This window comes from Rhamphochromis sp. 'chilingali' (genome assembly GCF_963969265.1).
Source record: "Rhamphochromis sp. 'chilingali' genome assembly, chromosome: 16".
Taxonomy (NCBI): domain Eukaryota; kingdom Metazoa; phylum Chordata; class Actinopteri; order Cichliformes; family Cichlidae; genus Rhamphochromis; species Rhamphochromis sp. 'chilingali'.
In genome coordinates this window covers 11,704,610-11,723,210 of record NC_137943.1, presented here as the reverse complement: position 1 = coordinate 11,723,210, position 18,601 = coordinate 11,704,610, and the positions used below count along the sequence as shown (strand labels likewise).

The 18,601-nt window shown below is 44.3% G+C and overlaps 1 protein-coding gene across 3 annotated transcripts in view; it reads left to right on the top strand.

Moving 5' to 3' along the window:
* Positions 1 to 13,929, top strand: part of LOC308412530 (polyamine-transporting ATPase 13A3-like) — a 38,754-nt gene extending 24,825 nt beyond the window's left edge. Inside the window, exons 14-33 of one of the 3 annotated variants that reach the window (XM_080906956.1) lie at positions 1,691 to 1,752; positions 3,096 to 3,246; positions 3,398 to 3,520; positions 3,613 to 3,630; positions 3,872 to 4,022; positions 4,183 to 4,303; positions 4,946 to 5,070; positions 5,165 to 5,328; positions 8,358 to 8,486; positions 8,582 to 8,661; positions 8,738 to 8,780; positions 9,223 to 9,332; positions 9,436 to 9,532; positions 9,868 to 9,940; positions 10,045 to 10,222; positions 10,529 to 10,710; positions 10,881 to 10,969; positions 11,145 to 11,225; positions 11,483 to 11,578; positions 12,194 to 13,929. In XM_080906956.1, the coding sequence (XP_080763082.1) occupies positions 1,691 to 1,752; positions 3,096 to 3,246; positions 3,398 to 3,520; positions 3,613 to 3,630; positions 3,872 to 4,022; positions 4,183 to 4,303; positions 4,946 to 5,070; positions 5,165 to 5,328; positions 8,358 to 8,486; positions 8,582 to 8,661; positions 8,738 to 8,780; positions 9,223 to 9,332; positions 9,436 to 9,532; positions 9,868 to 9,940; positions 10,045 to 10,222; positions 10,529 to 10,710; positions 10,881 to 10,969; positions 11,145 to 11,225; positions 11,483 to 11,578; positions 12,194 to 12,433 (2,313 nt within the window). In that variant the 3' untranslated portion in view covers positions 12,434 to 13,929. Of the gene's footprint in view, positions 1 to 1,690; positions 1,753 to 3,095; positions 3,247 to 3,397; positions 3,521 to 3,612; positions 3,631 to 3,844; positions 4,023 to 4,182; positions 4,304 to 4,945; positions 5,071 to 5,164; positions 5,329 to 8,357; positions 8,487 to 8,581; positions 8,662 to 8,737; positions 8,781 to 9,222; positions 9,333 to 9,435; positions 9,533 to 9,867; positions 9,941 to 10,044; positions 10,223 to 10,528; positions 10,711 to 10,880; positions 10,970 to 11,144; positions 11,226 to 11,482; positions 11,579 to 12,193 lie in introns of all 3 variants that reach the window. The other 2 variants (XM_080906955.1, XM_080906954.1) reach the window with 2 other exon arrangements.
* Positions 13,930 to 18,601: the final 4,672 nt, after the last annotated feature.

Sequence of the window (18,601 nt, the reverse complement as noted above, 5' to 3'; positions counted from 1 at the left end):
TGAAACCCGCGCGACCGCATTCGCGTGCACCCACGCAGCTGTGGAGCCTTCGCTCTCTCTCTTTTATACATAAATACTTTGTGCTGCCAGGAGCAAAGTCCAGCACAAACGTCTTTCTCCCTCTAACTCACTCTTGGTTGCTTAGAAACCCATAATAACAACAACTGCTGACGTCACACACCACGCGTTCTGCTCCGCACACACTCACACACAACAACAACAACGAGACGACGACGAAAATGACAATAACACAAAATAGGCCTACTCCGGACTCACACCGGACCGCTCGGGACCTTGACCCAGCTGTGGGACGCTCACCCACTCGCGCGACAAAACCCAATGAAGGGACGCTCGGGACACACACCCAGGGCGATTTCAAAACCGGACACACACCGGACGCTTGGGACCCTTGGGCGATTTAACCAAAACTTCTTTTTCGGGACACTAACCCAGTTATCGCTCCACAAAGCAGCGAACTTCTCAACGCCTCACAAAATGGCGGAGACTGCACAACGACACGGTTATAGAGTCGGCCTCTTTAAACTTACTTGGCGTTGCTTAGCGTGTAATATCAGCCTGAATCCCGCCGATCGCCATTCATCGAGGAGAAGGACAGACAGCGAATCCACAGGAACTTCCTGGCTGACGTCAGTCTTTCAGCGTGTCCCTCCTCCCCTCGGTGAATGCGATTCCAGGGCTCCGGCATCGAAGGACCAATTAATGATGGGTTTGTAGCATAAACCTATTCGCTGGAACGTTGAAGGCAATATAATTACACCGCAAAGCAAGACACGAAGTAGGCAAGCTTCATGTTACTCGTGCACGGGAGAGAACCGGACAAACGCCGTTCCTTCGCTTGGCCCCAGTTGCTCTCGTCCGTTCTCCCGTATCACTGTCCTTTTATTGAGGTTACATGAATATGCATAGGTTCATTAACATATGACGTCTACATACACAAAGAGTACCGTGTGTGTGTGTGTGTGTGTGTGCGCTACTGCTGATCAAAGGGTCATAAAAGCACACAAGCAAACATCCTTGGTCAGGAAGAGGGTAGACCCCCCCTCATCCTAGATAACACAGTAAGGAAGTCTAGCAGTTCATTTATACACAAAAAGCACTTAAACTAAAACAAATGTAACTACGTTAATCCTACCATAACAATTAAACAAGGTACGAACTTTCCCATGCTCCCAGTGTGGAATGCACACCAGGCCTCTGTAGCCTGTTAAAGATCACACAACTTATCACTACACAATTGATTATACACTTCTAAGCATCTATGGTTAAATATTTCTAAGCATAAATGAGTAAATGTTTCTAAGCATGAATGACAATCAACAATACAACTCTATCATCATCAGTTCTGAAAATAAAAAGACACAGACTTTATTCATAGTTTGTTTGGTTGTAAAGGAGCTAAAGGTTGTTGTTGTTGGTTTTATTTATTTATTTTTAACACTGACCTCAGTTGGTAGAAAGATTATGTACTAAACAGCTAAATGCTTCCACACAGACATGCTGGGTCACATCTTTGTCCTTGTTTTGTCCTTTGAGGAAGCTGCTTAGTCTTGTTCCGTTCCACTGTCTAGAATTATGGGCTGTTCAGATTGATTTCCTGCTCTTGCTGATGAGATGTACGAGGCCTGAGTTGGTAGCTTCGTAATAATGTGCAGTTTTTGTTTTCCCTCAGACTGGTACTCTGACCGAGGACGGTTTGGACCTGTGGGCCATTCACAGGGCTGAGGATGGCAGGTAGGAAGTGGCAACTTTGGGTTTATTGCCATTCGTGTGCATATTAAGATCAGATCTCCGAGTATAACCAGAAACAAATAGGAACTGCTATAGCTCACCTCTTTGTGCAAGTAGCAAATATGCCAAAGGCAACTGCAGGTGCCTCAGTTCAACTTGCCCCTCAGTCATTTCCTGCATATTGCTCCCCCCCACTCCATCCATGCTTTACTGTCTAGTCTCTGTAAAGTTCTCTCAAAATAAAGACGGCACATACAAAACGGTATTGCATCACTGCATCATAGCTTTAAAATGCTTCATTTAGCGGCTTGTTGATTTATTGAATAACAAAGAATGCATCTGTATTTTACTGCTGTCCGCTAACAGTTTCTCTAATAATTTTGTCCTGACACATCTGAAGGAAAAGTAATTGTGTCTTCTTTGGTCATAGACTGTAAAATGGTAAATGGCCTGTATTTATATAGCGCTTTACTAGTCCCTAAGGACCCCAAAGTGCTTTACACATCCAGTCACCCACCCATTCACACACTGGTGATGGCAAGCTACATTGTAGCCACAGCTGCCCTGGGGCGCACTGACAGAGGCGAGGCTGCCGGACACTGGCGCCACCGGGCCCTCTGACCACCACCAGTAGGCAACGGGTGAAGTGTCTTGCCCAAGGACACAACGACCGAGACTGTCCAAGCCGGGGCTCAAACCGGCAACCTTTCAATTACAAGGCGAACGCCCAACTCTTGAGCCACGATCACCCCAAACTGTACATAGTAGATGGCAAGCAGAGGGCGTATCTGATCGTGAAAGTCTGAGGCTTTCGTACTCACAGTCGTGACAGTCGTACTCACTTTTGATTTTGACCTTGCTAAATCTTTTGTTGATGAGTTTATGGGCAAAGTCAATTATTTTAAATCTTGTTAAATATATAAAAAGTCTGTTTTTTGGTTTTTGGTTTTTTTTTTAGAAAATCTTTCTTTGGAGTAAAGCCGCGTATGCTTTAGGGTGTGGCTAACATGTTGCTACAGTAAACATCCTGAGGACTGTTTCTCGGTTGAATCCACTCGATGCTAATTTCTTCTGATTTCAGAAAACCAACCAAACAACGTCCGCGCTTACATTAGTAGCCTGTGAACCAATAGTTCCATCTTTTATGTACAGTCTTTAACTTTGCCTCTATGAAACACTGGACAGAGAAATTTAGACCTTTACTATCAGGGCTTCTATTAACAGATTTGGAAATGTCACAGAAACTTTGTGTTGTTTTCTCACACAGTTATATAGAGTCACGATTTGCTTCTTTCGCACCTACAAAGAATCGAGTCGTTGAGTCAGACCTTCTCTCTTCACTGCAGCTTTTGTTCACCTGAGTCTGAGGCTGCTAAAGTCAGTCTTGTAAACACTACATTCGTGGCCTGCATGGCAACCTGCCACTCACTGACCAAAATAGAAGGAGAGCTCTCTGGAGACCCTTTGGACCTCAAGATGTTCAGCGCTACAGGCTGGGTAAGCAGAGATTTTGAGTGTTTAGCGTGGTTAGTTACTGATAGCCTGTAAGTGAAATCTCCAGCTCCAAGCTCCAGGAAAAAAAAATACCTTTATTTACAGCAGCCTTGACTCAGTGATTCAAGGCAGAAAGGTGATGTTTTTGTTTTAGATCCTAGAAGAACCCACAGAGGAAGAAACCGCGCTCCACAATCCCATAATGCCCACAGTTGTACGCCCTCCAAAGCACATCGCCCCTGAAGCCCATCAGAGCAATCCACTACCTCAGAGCATGGTACCGTGACCTCCGTATGTTCATTGATGACTATAAATCAATGCCGGATTTTCCTAATATGACACATTTTGTTTTTGTTTTTTCTTTTTCAGGAGCTTTCTGAATTATCTGTAAGTTGCCACTTCATGAAAACATCAATGTTTTTGTATTCACTTTGTTACTCAGTGTTAAATCTTGTAAATCTGACGTAGCTAACTGAAAATTATAGCCTAGCATGAAGCCTGGAAGCAGCTGTCAAACTGTCTTTGAATCACTTGTTATGAAGAGAATAAATCAACACATTTTTAGAATCGGAGCAATTTTTTTTTTTTTTTCCCCCCCCAGTTCAAACATGTGACTTTTGCTCCTCAGGCCTGTGAGATGGGCATTGTGCGTCAGTTCCCCTTCTCCTCGGCGCTGCAGAGGATGAGCGTGGTGGTCAGGAGGCTTGGGGCAAAACACATGGACGCCTTCTTAAAAGGGGCACCGGAGGTGGTGGCCAGCCTCTGCAGACAGCACACAAGTCAGACATGGGATGGTTATTTCCTCCCTTTTAATTTGACTTTGCTGTAAAGAAATACAAATGAATAAAATATGTCCTCCCTGTCCCACAAAATCATTTCTTATCTTGTCTCATGTTATATAATAAGGTCACACCAACATAGCTCTGACCTTCTGTTTAGTCCCACAGACGTTCACAGAGACTCTGGAGGCCTACACCAGGCAGGGCTTCAGGGTTATTGCCCTGGCACATCGTCAGCTAGAGTCCAAACTCTCCTGGCACAAAGTCCAGAGCCTCAGCAGGTACTGTACGCCCGTATCCTCAGATAATACTGCCCACAGTGCATGTGGATACTCCCACCCTGAAGAAAATGCTTGTAATGTGGTTTCTCATCTTGCTGATGACGCTTTTAGAAGCTCGAAGCTGCTCTTAGAGTAACTTAGCTCAAAGTCCTTCTATTGCAGGGCAGAAAATGTCCTTGCTAAGTGAAACATGAGGAGGAAGGCTTGTTTGAGAGCTTTTATATTGGAAGTATTTGAAATGACTAGCAGTTTTGTCATCTGCCACAATGTCGTGCTGCTAAAAGGCACAAAACTGTTTGAGGCGACTGCAATATGAATGATTTATTAAGTGACTCTATGCTCAAAGATGTGCTCGCTGTACAGCAGCATATTAGTGTTTGTTTCCGGGTGTTTGGGGTCAGTGTGATAAAAGTAGGAAATCATTAACTAAACTTAAAAACAGGAAGAATGTTATGTAAGTGAGCTGAGCTCTTAAACTGCTTTGATGCAGCGATAACCTCAGATTTATGATGTCTAAAAGTCAGAAGTCACCGTGTGTCCCAGATTCATCCTGATATCTGTTTTTCTCTAAATGTGACTTTTTGTGGATTCCTTAAAAAATGGCAGCACAATTTATAGAAGTCTATGATTTTTCTCTCATAGGGACGTAATAGAGACCAACATGGAGTTCCTCGGTCTGATCATTATGCAGAACAAAATCAAACCAGAGACTGCTGGTGTTTTATGTGAATTACAGCGAGCCAACATACGCACATTGATGGTCACGGGTAATGCAGCTCAGTCAATTTGTCTTTTATTTGCGACGCAAATTCAAATGTTTGTGCCTCTCATTTCCCTCCTCTCCTCTGTATCTTCTGATAGGCGACAATATGTTGACGGCCATATCGGTGGCTCGAGACTGTGGAATGGTCCGTCCATGCGAGAAGGTCATAATAGCAGATGCTGGGCCTCCCAAAGATTTCCAGCCTGCGAGTATCACGTGGCATTACACTGAAAACCAAGCTCAGGCTGTTAAGGACAACGAGGTAAGAACCACCGAGTAATCCCCGGTTAGTGGACGGTACTGGGAAGAAGGTTTGATCGTGGGCGATCGTGGCTCAAGAGTTGGGAGTTCGCCTTGTAATCGGAAGGTTGCCGGTTCGAGCCCCGGCTTGGACAGTATCGGTTGTTGTGTCCTTGGGCAAGACACTTGACCCGTTTCCTACTGGTGGTGGTCAGAGGGCCCGGTGGCACCAGTGTTCGGCAGCCTCGCCTCTGTCAGTGCGCCCCAGGGTGGCTGTGGCTACAATGTAGCTTGCCATCACCAGTGTGTGTGAATGGGTGGATGACTGGATGTGTAAAGCGCCTTAGGGACTAGTAAAGCGCTATACAAATACAGGCCATTTACCATAAATAGGTATAGAATAATTAAATAAAACCATGCTTTCTTAAATTCCGAATCTTAAACAAGGTATATAATTATCCTTCATCTTCAAACCCCTAAAGGAAAACAAAGGAAGAAGGTTTGAGCCAGCCCTTGTAGTTCTCCAGACTTCTTGAAGGATGTTCCAGAGCTCTTCGTTGGATGTTGACTGCCTTTTGTTCCTTTCTCTGCTTCATTAAAGTTTGAATGATCTCTCCATCAGATATGTTGACACTGATTTTCAGTCCAGTTCTTGTGTAATTTTCATACCTCAGCCTTTTCTCTTTGTTTCCCTTAAGAATGGCTTCTTGACAGTCACCCTTCCACTGAGACCATTTCTGATGAGGCTTCAGTGAACAGTGGATGGATCAACTGAAGGCCCATATTTATCTCTCAGATTCTGTGTCAGCTCTGTGCTGTTGTTTCTCAGACATGACTTTCAGATACTGTTTATTTTTAATGGTCTGCTATTTCTTCTTCTCTTTCCTCAAATCTTAAGGCAGGAATATCAAACTCATTTACATACAGCCCATCTTATGTGGTCTAGACCAGTAAAACTGCCCTTTCTGTCTGTGTAAAGACAGCTGCTTGCAAAAGTATTCGGCCCCCTTGAACTTTTCCACATTTTGTCACATTACAGCCACAAACATGAATCAGTTTTATTGGAATTCCACGTGAAAGACCAACACAAAGTGGTGTACATGTGAGAAGTGGAGCGAAAATCATACATGATACCAAACATTTTTTACAAATAAATAACTGAAAAGTGGGGTGTGCGTAATTATTCAGCCCCCTGAGTCAATACTTTGTAGAACCACCTTTTGCTGCAATTACAGCTGCCAGTCTTCTTTTAGGGTATGTCTCTACCAGCTTTGCACATCTAGAGACTGAAGTCCTTGCCCATTCTTCAGCGTTTGTGAACAGTAGTTTTCAGATCTTGCCACAGATTCTCAATTGGATTTAGACACCAGACAGGTCAGGGATAAAGTTATTGAGAAATTTAAAGCAGGCTTAGGCTACAAAGAGATTTCCCAAGCCTTGAACATCCCACGGAGCACTGTTCAAGCGATCATTCAGAAATGGAAGGAGTATGGCACAACTGTAAACCTACCAAGACAAGGCCGTCCACCTAAACTCACAGGCCGAACAAGGAGAGCGCTGATCAGAAATGCAGCCAAGAGGCCCATGGTGACTCTGGACGAGCTGCAGAGATCTACAGCTCAGGTGGGGGAATCTGTCCATAGGACAACTATTAGCCGTGCACTGCACAAAGTTGGCCTTTATGGAAGATTGGCAAGAAGAAAGCCATTGTTAACAGAAACCCATAAGAAGTCCTGTTTGCAGTTTGCCACAAGCCATGTGGGGGACACAGCAAACATGTGGAAGAAGGTGCTCTGGTCAGATGAGACCAAAATGGAACTTTTTGGCCAAAATGCTATGTGTGGCGGAAAACTAACACTGCACATCACTCTGAACACACCATCCCCACTGTCAAATATGGTGGTGGCAGCATCATGCTCTGGGGGTTCTTCTCTTCAGCAGGGACAGGGAAGTTGATGGGAAGATGGATGGAGCCAAATACAGGGCAATCTTGGAAGAAAACCTCTTGGAGTCTGCAAAAGACTTGAGACTGGGGTGGAGGTTCACCTTCCAGCAGGACAACGACCCTAAACATAAAGTCAGGGCAACAATGGTTTGTTTTAAAACAAAACATATCCATGTGTTAGAATGGCCGAGTCAAAGCTGGTAGAGACCGACCCTAAAAGACAGGCAGCTGTAATTGCAGCAAAAGGTGGTTCTACAAAGCATTGACTCAGGGGGCTGAATAATTACGCACACCCCACTTTTCAGTTATTTATTTGTAAAAAATGTTTGGTATCATGTATGATTTTGGTTCTACTTCTACTTCCAAAGCCTTCCAGAGGGCCGGCTGAAGGCTTTGCTGGGCTGATTCTGGCCCCCAGGCCTTATGTTGACACCCCTGTTTTAGGGACACACTGCACACCATTCTGAGACATTAAAAGCTTTCAGCTATTAGCTCTTTGGCATTCATTTTTGGTTAGTGCAAAAATACAATTTTACACCTGTCAAACTGTGTTTTCGTTGGCATTTTTCATAGATTGAACACAAGAAATGGGAACAAATGTGTTTTTGTGACAGGCTGTTGGTAACAAAGTGCCTCAAGATACGAATATTACAGGAAGGTCTGGCTCCTTGGAAGCAACCATTAAAAGCATTGACGTGTGTGTCGAGACACTTTCATGGTACTGTAATTCAAGGAAAACAACACATGCCTGGACAGATGATTTACCTTCTCTTGTTAAGGCTGGTTTTTAAATACTGTTCCAAATCCTGTTCAACCACTCTGCTGTTTGCAGTAGGTTTGACACCTACATGTTGAGGCATCTCTTTACTTTTACAGTATTTTTGCCTTTGAGTTCATATAGAATGCAAGAACTGAAGCATTTGTCAGTGCAGAGCTCGTTTTATACATTTATATATTTTTCAGTCGTTCAGTTGCATGAATCACTTTAGGTAAAAAAAAAAAAAAAAAAAAGGGGGAGTAAAAAGGTTTGTTTGGCTTAAATCTGATATTTTATTCTCCACATAAAATAGTACCATGGTATGACTGGCTCATCTTTACTCCTTCAGATTGTGGAGATCAAGCTGGATGAAGGGACCTGGGATGGGGAGGTTTCTCAGGAGCAAAGTTATCACTTCGCTGTAAGCGGCAAGGCCTTCGCTGTCATTATTGAATACTTTCCCCAGCTGGTCAAGAAGGTACACGTACTCTTTGTCTGTTACTTGGTCCACGTTAGCTTTGAACATGTGTAAAGCTGTGTAATTCTCCTTTTCCCCTCATGGTGGCACTGCAGCTTGTGCTGAGAGCCACCGTGTTTGCTCGCATGGCTCCAGACCAGAAGACTCAGCTGGTGGAAGTCCTGCAGAGCATGGAGTGAGTCGCTCCTCTGTTTTGTGGTTTTGCGTTTAATCCGTTTCATGTGTCTTCACGTGTTTTATTTATCTTCCAGTTACACCGTTGGGATGTGTGGTGATGGTGCTAATGACTGTGGAGTAAGTCTGAGTCAGCTTTATAATAAAAATGATATTTTTCATCGTCTCTTATGCTTTTTTGCAAAGGAAACTGAAACACTGTAGCCTCTTAAAGCTGAACAAGAGGCTACAGGTGGTATAAAGCAACCTGCATATCACATACTTGGACTAAGTGTAAAGTAAACCACATGTATGCATGCTTTAAAAGCATTCATGTAGGTTTACGTTTTACTTGCAGTCATGGTTCCTTTTGACTTTGTGGTGTTTTTGTTTTTTTTCTCTGTTCCCTCGGTGCCCACAGCTGTAGTTTCCTTAAATATTTTATGTGCTGACACACAGTAATTGATCTATTTGATGTATTGATGAATAAGTTACTCTTATCAAATAGTTTTTTACCTCTGGGTTTGAGTAACGCTGCAAAACCAAAGTGAGTTATATTAATTTAGTCCTCTCTCCCTCTCAGGCGCTGAAGAGAGCTCACAGCGGGATTTCTCTGTCAGAGCTGGAGGCGTCAGTTGCGTCACCCTTCACCTCCTCTACCTCAAACATCTCCTGCGTCCCCAACCTAATCAGGTAAAGGAGTAAATGTATCTCACAGCTTTATTCACACTCCGAGAGCATCTTCAGCTGAGAACAGCTTTGATTTGAACTCTAAATCCTGTGTTTCCTTCTAAAGGGAGGGACGGGCCGCCCTCATAACATCGTTCTGCGTGTTTAAGTTCATGGCTCTCTACAGCATCATCCAGTTCATCAGTGTCATCCTGCTCTACTCGGTGAATAGATATTTGTCCTTCCAAATTTTTTCTCTTTGTCACCTGCTGGGAAAACATTGTGTCATTTGAGACACCATGAATAAAATGGGGGGGAAGGGTCCCAAATAGGAATGTATACCATATCAAACTTTGATACGGTTCCCACAAGTTGCGTCTTTAAAAAGAAGTTTAGGTGAAACAAAGGAACGTGACAGCAAAGTGACGCGCCGCTGCTGGGAAAAGGATGACAATGACACAGTGTGACACAGGAATGTAGGTTAGCTCTAAAGTCAGCGAGTGTCAGCTGAGATTATAGAGCCATTAATTTGTCGCTGTGTGATCTTTTGATATTTTAGGTTCTCAGCAACTTGGGAGACTTCCAGTTTCTCTTCATTGACCTCATCATCATTCTCACCATTGCCTTTACAAGTGAGCAGCGTGGCGACGAGCACCAATTTAAAAAATAAAAATAAAAAATTTCCAGTCGGTGTTTAAAAAAAACAGCTCTCTAATGACTATATCCTCTCTGTCAGTGAGTCTGAACCCAGCCTGGAAGGAGCTGGTGTGGCGTCGCCCGCCGTCCAGTCTGATCTCAGGCCAGCTCCTCTGCTCAGTCCTGACCCAGATCCTCACCTGCCTGGTCTTCCAGGTCCTGGCTTTTCTCCTGGTACGACAGCAGAGCTGGTACGAGACATGGACGCCTGAGTCAGAGTGAGTGATGTAGATTTATTTATTTTTTAACATATCTGTGGTCTGTTAGGATTATTAATGTGGTGAAAAATCTGCCCAATATTTCTTTCAGACACACTAAACATAAACCGATTTCTCTAACAGTTGTTATGTGAAGCTCTTTATTTACTGCTCAAGTTGGCGGCGTGCTGTTTAATATCAGTAAAAGAACAGAGACGTTTGAAACGTTTGCTTTTCACTTGCCTTTATCGTGTTTGATTTTTGCATTCTTTGTTTGTAAAAGGAGACATTTGTCCTCATTTTCTGCATTTTTCTCTTTTCCTGCAGCGCTTGTAATGTTTCCAGGTCCATCTTCTCTCTCAGAGTTAACGTAACTGATCCTCAAAACCATAAAAACATCAGGAACTATGAGAACACGTCCCTCTTCTACATCTCCACCTTCCAGTATTTAGCTGTGGCGATCGTTTTTTCCAAGGGAAAACCCTTCAGACAACCAAGCTACAAGAACTGTAAGGCTAAGACTGTTTTGTCAGCGATGCGTGTTTCAAATTTTAAGGAAACACAAATACACTTTTAAGCTTTAAAAAGACAGAAAAGGAGTGTAAAAACAGTCACAACTTAGGAATTTCCTCGTATCCCACATATAAATTGATAAAGATTGTAACTTTTCTTCCACGAGGGCTGTTCATGCTGACCTGCATCGGTCTGTACACTTTTCTCCTCCTCATCATGCTGCATCCCTTCCCTGCTGTTGACAACTTCCTGCAGGTAAACGTTGTTTCTCTCATTTTCTCCGCGTGTTACTGTCACACCACAGGCTTTAAGTTGCCTCGTGTTGGGACCGAAAAAGAGAAACATCTGCGCAAAAGCGTGAATATCTGAGATGTTGCATTGGCTCAGAGGTGCCGCACTCACCGCTCTCCATCCTCTCCTGCCTCCCCAGATCGTGTGTGTTCCCCATGACTGGCGTGTCACTCTGGTGATCATTATGATCGGGAATGCGGCTGCTTCTTTCTTGTTGGAGGTACGGCTCAGAAACCACCACACCCTGCCTGCTTGCTGTGATTGAGCTCCTTTTAAAATTGCAAACTGTGATTTGCATGCTTTAATTTAGTTTATTTTGCATGTGATTTCTTGCTTTCTTTCTTACCGAGTAAGTGTCGGTGGTGCATCACTGCTAAGTAATGAAATCAGTGAATCATTTTTTTCTCCATTTAAGATGTTTTCGACTTTCTGATTTTCATAATCAGCTGATTCTCAAGTTCCTGAAATCTTCCATAGATTTTGATCCTTGACATCATCTTGTGGAGGCTAGTTTTCAGAGGCAATCACAGGGCAAGTCGCCCCGCAGAGTCCTCCTCTGCTCACACGCCGCAGGTTGGGAAGCTTTTCACTACACTTTCTGTTCTTTCACTGTGTAGACAGTAGCATGTTATCCTTAACCTCGATTCTCCTGCTTTTTTTCTTCTCATTTTACAACAATAACACGGATTACATAGCCAAAAAAAAGTTAACATTTACACCATTGAGCAGGTCATGAATGACCAAGTCTAGCTCATTCTATGAACCCATCAGCTTCAAGCTCTTTTTTTCAGTCACCAATGGTTATAATGTCTTATTGGGGCCATTGTAGGCTTAGATACATAAATATGGGGCTGGGAGTGTTGGTAATATTCAAACAGCCAAAAACAACAATTTTAATCCATGATTAAATCCATAAATTCACAAAAAAGTGACAGAAAATGACGCATTGGAGATGGTGGTGGTCAGAGGGCCCGGTGGCGCCAGTGTCCGGCAGCCTCGCCTCTGTCAGTGTGCCCCAGGGCAGCTGTGGCTACAATGTAGCTTGCCATCACCAGTGTGTGAATGTGTGTGTGAATGGGTGAATGACTGAATGTAGTGTAAAGCGCTTTGGGGTCCTATGGACTAGAAAAGCGCTATACAAATGCAGGCCATTTACCATTTACCATATTTTCCACCTTACATGTTCAGGTGGCCAATGACCGCTGGGCTTCGTCCGTCCTCTCCTGGTTGTTCTGTCGGAGACACAAGGCACCAAGGGCGCTGTATATGCAGCTGGCTCTGGAGCTGCAGGAAGGCAGTGAGTGGCCCCCCCAACCCTCCGCTGTCACCTATGCCAGTGACCTAAAATCCAGCATCTCTGACCTCAATGTGACTGCCAACCAAAACTCAACACAGGCTAAACCTGAAGCTTCCCTAAAGCTTGTATGATGGTTTAATTCACCTCCTCAAAATGGGCAAACACCCTGTACTTCTATCGTAGCCGTACTGTCGTATCTCGCTACTGAAACTTGAGCCAGAGGATTATTAAAGGAAAAGCTTGGCATTATTTGTTTTCTCGGTCAATGTTCAATGTCTCATTAAATTTAGCCTAGCACCAAGCCTGGAAACTGGGGGGAATAGCTACCTTAGCAAACATGCTACCTTGGGCCCCATGAGGGGTTACTGTGGGCAGTCACATGGGCCACAGTGTCTGAGAACCAGTATGAAATGTAGGACGCATCGGGGCCCCGAACTGTAGAGCAGAGTGTGGGCTTACTCACTGCAGGCCTGTAATGGGCCACACAGTTGGTTCCTCTCTGCACATAGTACTGGCTGCCCCACTGGGGCCTAACTGTACCTGACAGTGCAGGTTTAAGCCATGCATTTCGTGTGAGTCCCAAGGTAGGCTGCAAAACTGGGCCCCTATGTGCTCTATCAGATACTGAGATATGATATAATTATAGCTCATTGAGTACATATTTTCCACCTCACATGCATCAAACTGGAGTGAAGAGTGGACCAGAATGTCACTCAAACAAAAAACAACAAACTACTTAGGGGGTCACCACAACAGGCAGCTGCTCATATTTAATTTGGCAGATTTTTACACGACTTTCCTGAAGTCCATTCCATATCAACAACATCCAGCCATTGCAATTTTGCCTTTGAACTACCAGAGTTTTATATGGGCTATGTGTTACCAGAGAAGACCCTTATGGAGACCCAAAAGGGAAAACTGCTATGGGCTGCACTTAGGCTTTCTTTAAGGAAGCTCAAAACATGCATGTGTGGTTTTTCCTGCCCACACAGCACAGTTCACTCAAATCTGCCCACTATGGACTCACATGGTGGCATTTTTTTGTTGGGCATCCTGTCTCTGTGCAAAGCTAGGCTCTAATAGGCATTCCCTCTTGTTGCTACACTTGGTGTTAAGCTAATATTAATTGCTGGTTGCTGTGCAGGCATGGTACTGGTATTGTCTTGTAGTGCCAACCGTTAGTAGCTTAAAAGAAAATCAAGTACTGCTCTGGACACTAGACACTGGGAATGGTCAGATTAATCTTTCCATTGTTTTGAGTTTTTTCATTATGCCCCACTCTTTGAAATATCTGAAAGTCTGACACTGAACAAAAGATCAGCTCTATCACATGGATACACTGCCCTCCTGCTGTTTTTACCATTCAGTTACATTGCTGCTGGTAGAACTTCAAAGCTGTACAAATTCAAAGAAACTTTCAAAGAAACGTGAGAGATTTAACGCCTGTTCATGGGCGTAAATGGTACTTTCCGATTTCTGAGGCAGAAAACATTCCCCTGTTGGATTTTTAGTCTTTTTTTTTTTTTTTTTTTTTTTTTAAGTTGCTTTGCCTGAATTTCTTCCTGTGGAAGTGAAAAGCAGAAAAATATCAGTTGAAATTCTTTTTATTGCGCATTTCACCATTTAACATCACAAAGGTACTGAAGAGTAATAATGTTTTGATTAATTAATCAAACCCAATCATTAAAACACTTGCTGCTATAAAATGTTTTAACAGCTAATTTTAATGTCTAATTTTGTAAACAAATATATATATTTTAAGCAGTTTTAAAATGTAATTTTAAATTATGTGATGAAATGTTCTTTCTTAATGCAAAACAGAACATTTTTAACAGAAACTGTAACATGTTTGTGCTTTCTTTCTTATCTGGATCATGCAAAAAAAAAAAAAATGTTTTGTGTTTGCTCTGCAGAACTTCCATTTCAATTTGCAATAAATCTGTATCTGAAGCCACTCTTGCGTGCTTCGTGGGGGGCTGACCTTGGTCACACTTTTTCAGCCTAGACTTACTGATCAATTATGGGCTTTCCCAGCCTCCTCGCTGCCTGGCATATGGGTGCTTAAAGGCGCCAGAGTGGAGGAGAAAGAGGGGTATCATTTCATGTGGAGATCAGGGCCTATAGGCAGTGAATGGGTGGATTTAGAGGAGACTGTGAATGAGAGAAGGGGGTCCTCGCTTGTACCAAAAAAAAAGAGAAAAGAATCTCCCACAGATCAGGGGAAGAGCCTTTTTGGGAATATTCATGATGAGGATGAGGAGGCATCATGAATTCATGTGTGTCTGTGAATCCCGCGGATCATCTTTTCGGTAAACACGATGTCCACAGAGCCAGGATGTCGTGCTTTCTGTCTGTGTTTGCGATGTAGTTTCGTGGATAGTGTTGCCTCTCCACAAAGCAATATGGGTTTTTGTGTACTCTCTGCTGTATTCCTTTTGTATCAGTAGAGGAACAGATGGAGAGTGGTAGAAGGACATAAAGAAGCTAAAACACACAGTCTTTCTTCCTCACAGCTAGCTACTCGCTGAAAAAGGTTTTCTCAAGCTTGCACTCAGACGTGCGCTATTTCAAGCATTTTAGACTTTTTCTCCCCCCCCCCGCCCACATGTTTTGTTTTGTTTTTTTTTCTTTTTCTTTTGGTGTTGTGTATTTCCAAGACGTGGGCCCGTGGTGCACAGTCTGTCTGCTGATTGTAACAGTGTCTGCTCAGGATATTTTGCATAGTAACGGCCCCCAAAGGCACACTTTTCTCCACCATACGTTGTTCTTTTAGGTGTTACGCATGTTTTTGCACATCACTGTCCTGCAGCTTCTTCAACGTTGTTGGACCCCCCTTAAGACCCTTGATTAATACTCGGGACACAAGGCCAACCTGATGCTCGCTTACTTACGCCTGGCCTCATTTTACAGATGACACAAAGGCTCCCATGTTCGGTAAAAGGTCCGTGACCCACCAGACGGTCACAAAGCCCTTCTCCTCCCTCATGTCACCTAAGCATGGGTTCCCTCACTGGGCCTTGGTGGCGTTCCTGTCCCCCCTTCCTTTATCAGTCCTTCCAGGCCTGAATGGGCTCTGTGGTTGGTCAATAAATTCAGTGATTCAGGGGGTGGACAGTTGCAGCCGTGTTAACGTTTGTTCACAGGCTTGTCGGAGGGAAGGGCCCCGCCCCACGGCCCTTTGTCTCCTGTGGTCTCTCATCAGGTTAGAAGTCAATGGAGGGCCTTGTGCGGAGGTGGCAGGGGCATGGATGGAGCCGCCTCTCACATGGCCTTCACACAGGGGGAGGACCGGTTCGGATCACTGCGACACTTGTTAGAGTGAGGCCGCACAACATTTGCCGGGGTTGCTCTCCCTGAGGGCGCTTTAAACAAACTAATGGTTAGAGGCTGCAGAGTTGCACTGGGGTAAGATGATCTGCACTCGGAGGCCTGCGGTGGCCAAACTGAAAAGGAGCGCACAAGTGTATCTTACAATCTCCATTTACAGATCTGACTGAGAGCAAAAAGAGGTCAGGCCTTCATTTACGGTGACACTATTTAAATTTGGACTAGAATGGAACCAATGCATTTCAGTGGCCCCTGAAGGTGCCACAGTGTTGCTGAGTTATGGCCGTTTTCTCAGGCTCAGCTGGGCCGAAGCATGGGAACAGACACAAACGGGAGAAAAGGGAGACAGAGAGCCATAGATGGAGCAAGACACAAACAGTGGAGGGCTTTAGGAGACAGAAAACAGTGGACAGAAAAAGACGCACTGTGACTGAAGAGGGACTTAGAGGCATGACTGAGGCCTAACTGTCATGAGAAGATGAGAGTTGCCATGGCCACCCAGGAGCCACCCAGCAAGCATGTGAGCAGGGGAGACTCGGGGGCCAGGGGCCTGGGCCTGGGCTGGTGGATCACATGCACTAACCAGGGATTATGTGCATAAGTGATGAGTGCTAAGCCGGCAGGTGAAGAAGGGAGGCCCGGGGACAAGGAGCGGGCCATCCCTCAGGACGGCTCCCTCTGTAAAGAGCAGGGACTTTTTTTTTGCCAAGTGAGGCTGATCTGCTGTGTGAAGGGGACTCAGCCAGAGGTCCTCGAGTGCTGAAAGGGCATCCCCCAGGCTGCTTTCACAGCATAAGTGGCCAAAACGCTGGTCTTGTGAGTCATCTTGAGTGGCAAGAATGGGGCATCTTCACATTCATAAATCCCAACACAAACACACTCATGGATATAGACTAAGCTTGGGTGAGGATAAGCGCCACATGGTGGGACATCATCAGGGCTCTTCTTGAGGGACGCTTTTTGATTGCTGCAAATATTAAAAGAACAGATCACTCAACACACAAACAGAACAAAAAAAGATCCAGTTTAACCCCTAGCTAAGTTTATTTTACGGTATATTTATAGACAAGACGCTCTTTTTCTAGGCAGGATCAGAAAGTTCACAAGTTGCTTTACTGCAGCGAATCAGCGCTCATCATATCAATGGCCTTACAGGAATGTGTTTGAACCATGATGGCACAAAGAAATCACATTCCCAAAGATTCCACGGAGAGAAAACAGTTCACCAATCTACCCCCAGTACCTTTTCAAGACGGTGGTATCCCTGAACATATTAACATGTAAATACACTTAGATACTTTGACAATGCACTGAAATGCATATAATCTACATGCTAACTAGCGCTTTAAAGAGTTTCCACTGCTGAATGTGGTTTAGGCAACACTTTCATGTCTGGGTTTTAAAAATTAAATGTGAGGCCTCTCTTAGAATTTCTCAAAGCGGTTTTCAATTTGATGAGGGATAAGGCGATGACTGGGTTTCCCTTTCAAAGGGGGAGACCCAGATTTCAATAAGACTTCAGTCTCCTTGCCTTTGGCTTCAAGTTGAAGATCTAAATGATGCCTTTTTCTTTTATGAGAAGAAGAAGAAACCCTATGTTAGGTAACAGATGGCAGGTTGTTGTGCTGAAATACCAGTTGCTATGCTCCCCCTTTTCCTCCGCAGCTTCACTTGCCATAGCTAAGCATCCCATCAGAAGCTGGTGTACTGACTTGGAATAAGCTGACTTGAAACTGCTCAGGTTGTTGTTGACAAACATGAGCCTAGATGAGTCTGCTAATCTCCTGGTCCTTTATCTGCTCTTTATTGCCGTATAAACAGGGCTGAATACACCAAAAAAACTAAACCTCTGTTTGCAGCCTTCTCTTATCTCACGCAGGGTTTAATCTGATGCCCTCTCCCTCTTTTTACATCGCTGCCTCTGCTAAATTCAGCCATATTTTTGATTCATCACATCACCATGACAACCGGTTATTTCCCATCCCGGAGAAGCCGCCCCCCACCTCACTCCCATGCTCCTCTTCTCCATTGATACTGCTACCTCCCCCCTACCCCTTCTTTTTTTTGTCCAAATAAAACAAAGCAAAGAGTGAATGCTCTCTGAGGTAGGTAAATGTATTCAGTGACATCAGCCAGGACTAGTCTATTCTGCTGGATTCCTGTACCACTTGTTTCCAGCCTTGTCTGGGGGCTGGACACTCTGTTGGCCCCATTGTCCCACGTGTATTCCTCACAGGCCTGCAATTAATGGAAGCCTTGTCTAAGGCCTCTGGAGCAGAAACTGCTGTTGGGGAGGGGGACAATAGGCGGGCCGAGCTGGGGCTGGGAGTCGCAAAGGGTGGGAGGGCCTCCCCCTCCTTCTTCTTTAAGGGGGAATTCAAAGGCCGAAGACGGGACGGAGAGTAAGCTGAGCACTGGATGAGATGTTTAAGCGATCCCTTCTGTCTGTGCCCTCCCCTCCTGGCTTGAGATGTTTTCATGCCAGTAGTTGAAAGGGAATCTTTGCAGTATTTGATGATGAGGATGGTCATTTCACTGCCCACACAGAGGTGGCGGCTGGGTGGAGGAGGAATCACGGCCGCAGCCTTCAGGTGAAGATGGGAGAGGAGTGTGACTGCTGCCCGCTTTCTAACCTCTACCTACAAAGACATTTCATCCATACGTGACTTTTAATCACTTTTACTGTTGTTATTTTAATGCTTTACATGTGCCGAGAAAAGAATCGCTGCTATGTTTTGTGCTGATCGTGGTATAAATCTCTGGACAGGGAACAGCTTCACATGCCAGAGCTATATCTTTATAGAGAGGTTAAACTGCTGGACTTAAAGCATGTTTGAAATTATGTTGTGAATGAAACAATGTTTTAAGGAAACATGGGAGGGAAAAAATTTGTTTGTGCAGGTAAAGATAACTCTATACTTGTGTCATAGGGTGTAATTAGCTACATCCTCTAATTGAAAAGGAGGCAAATC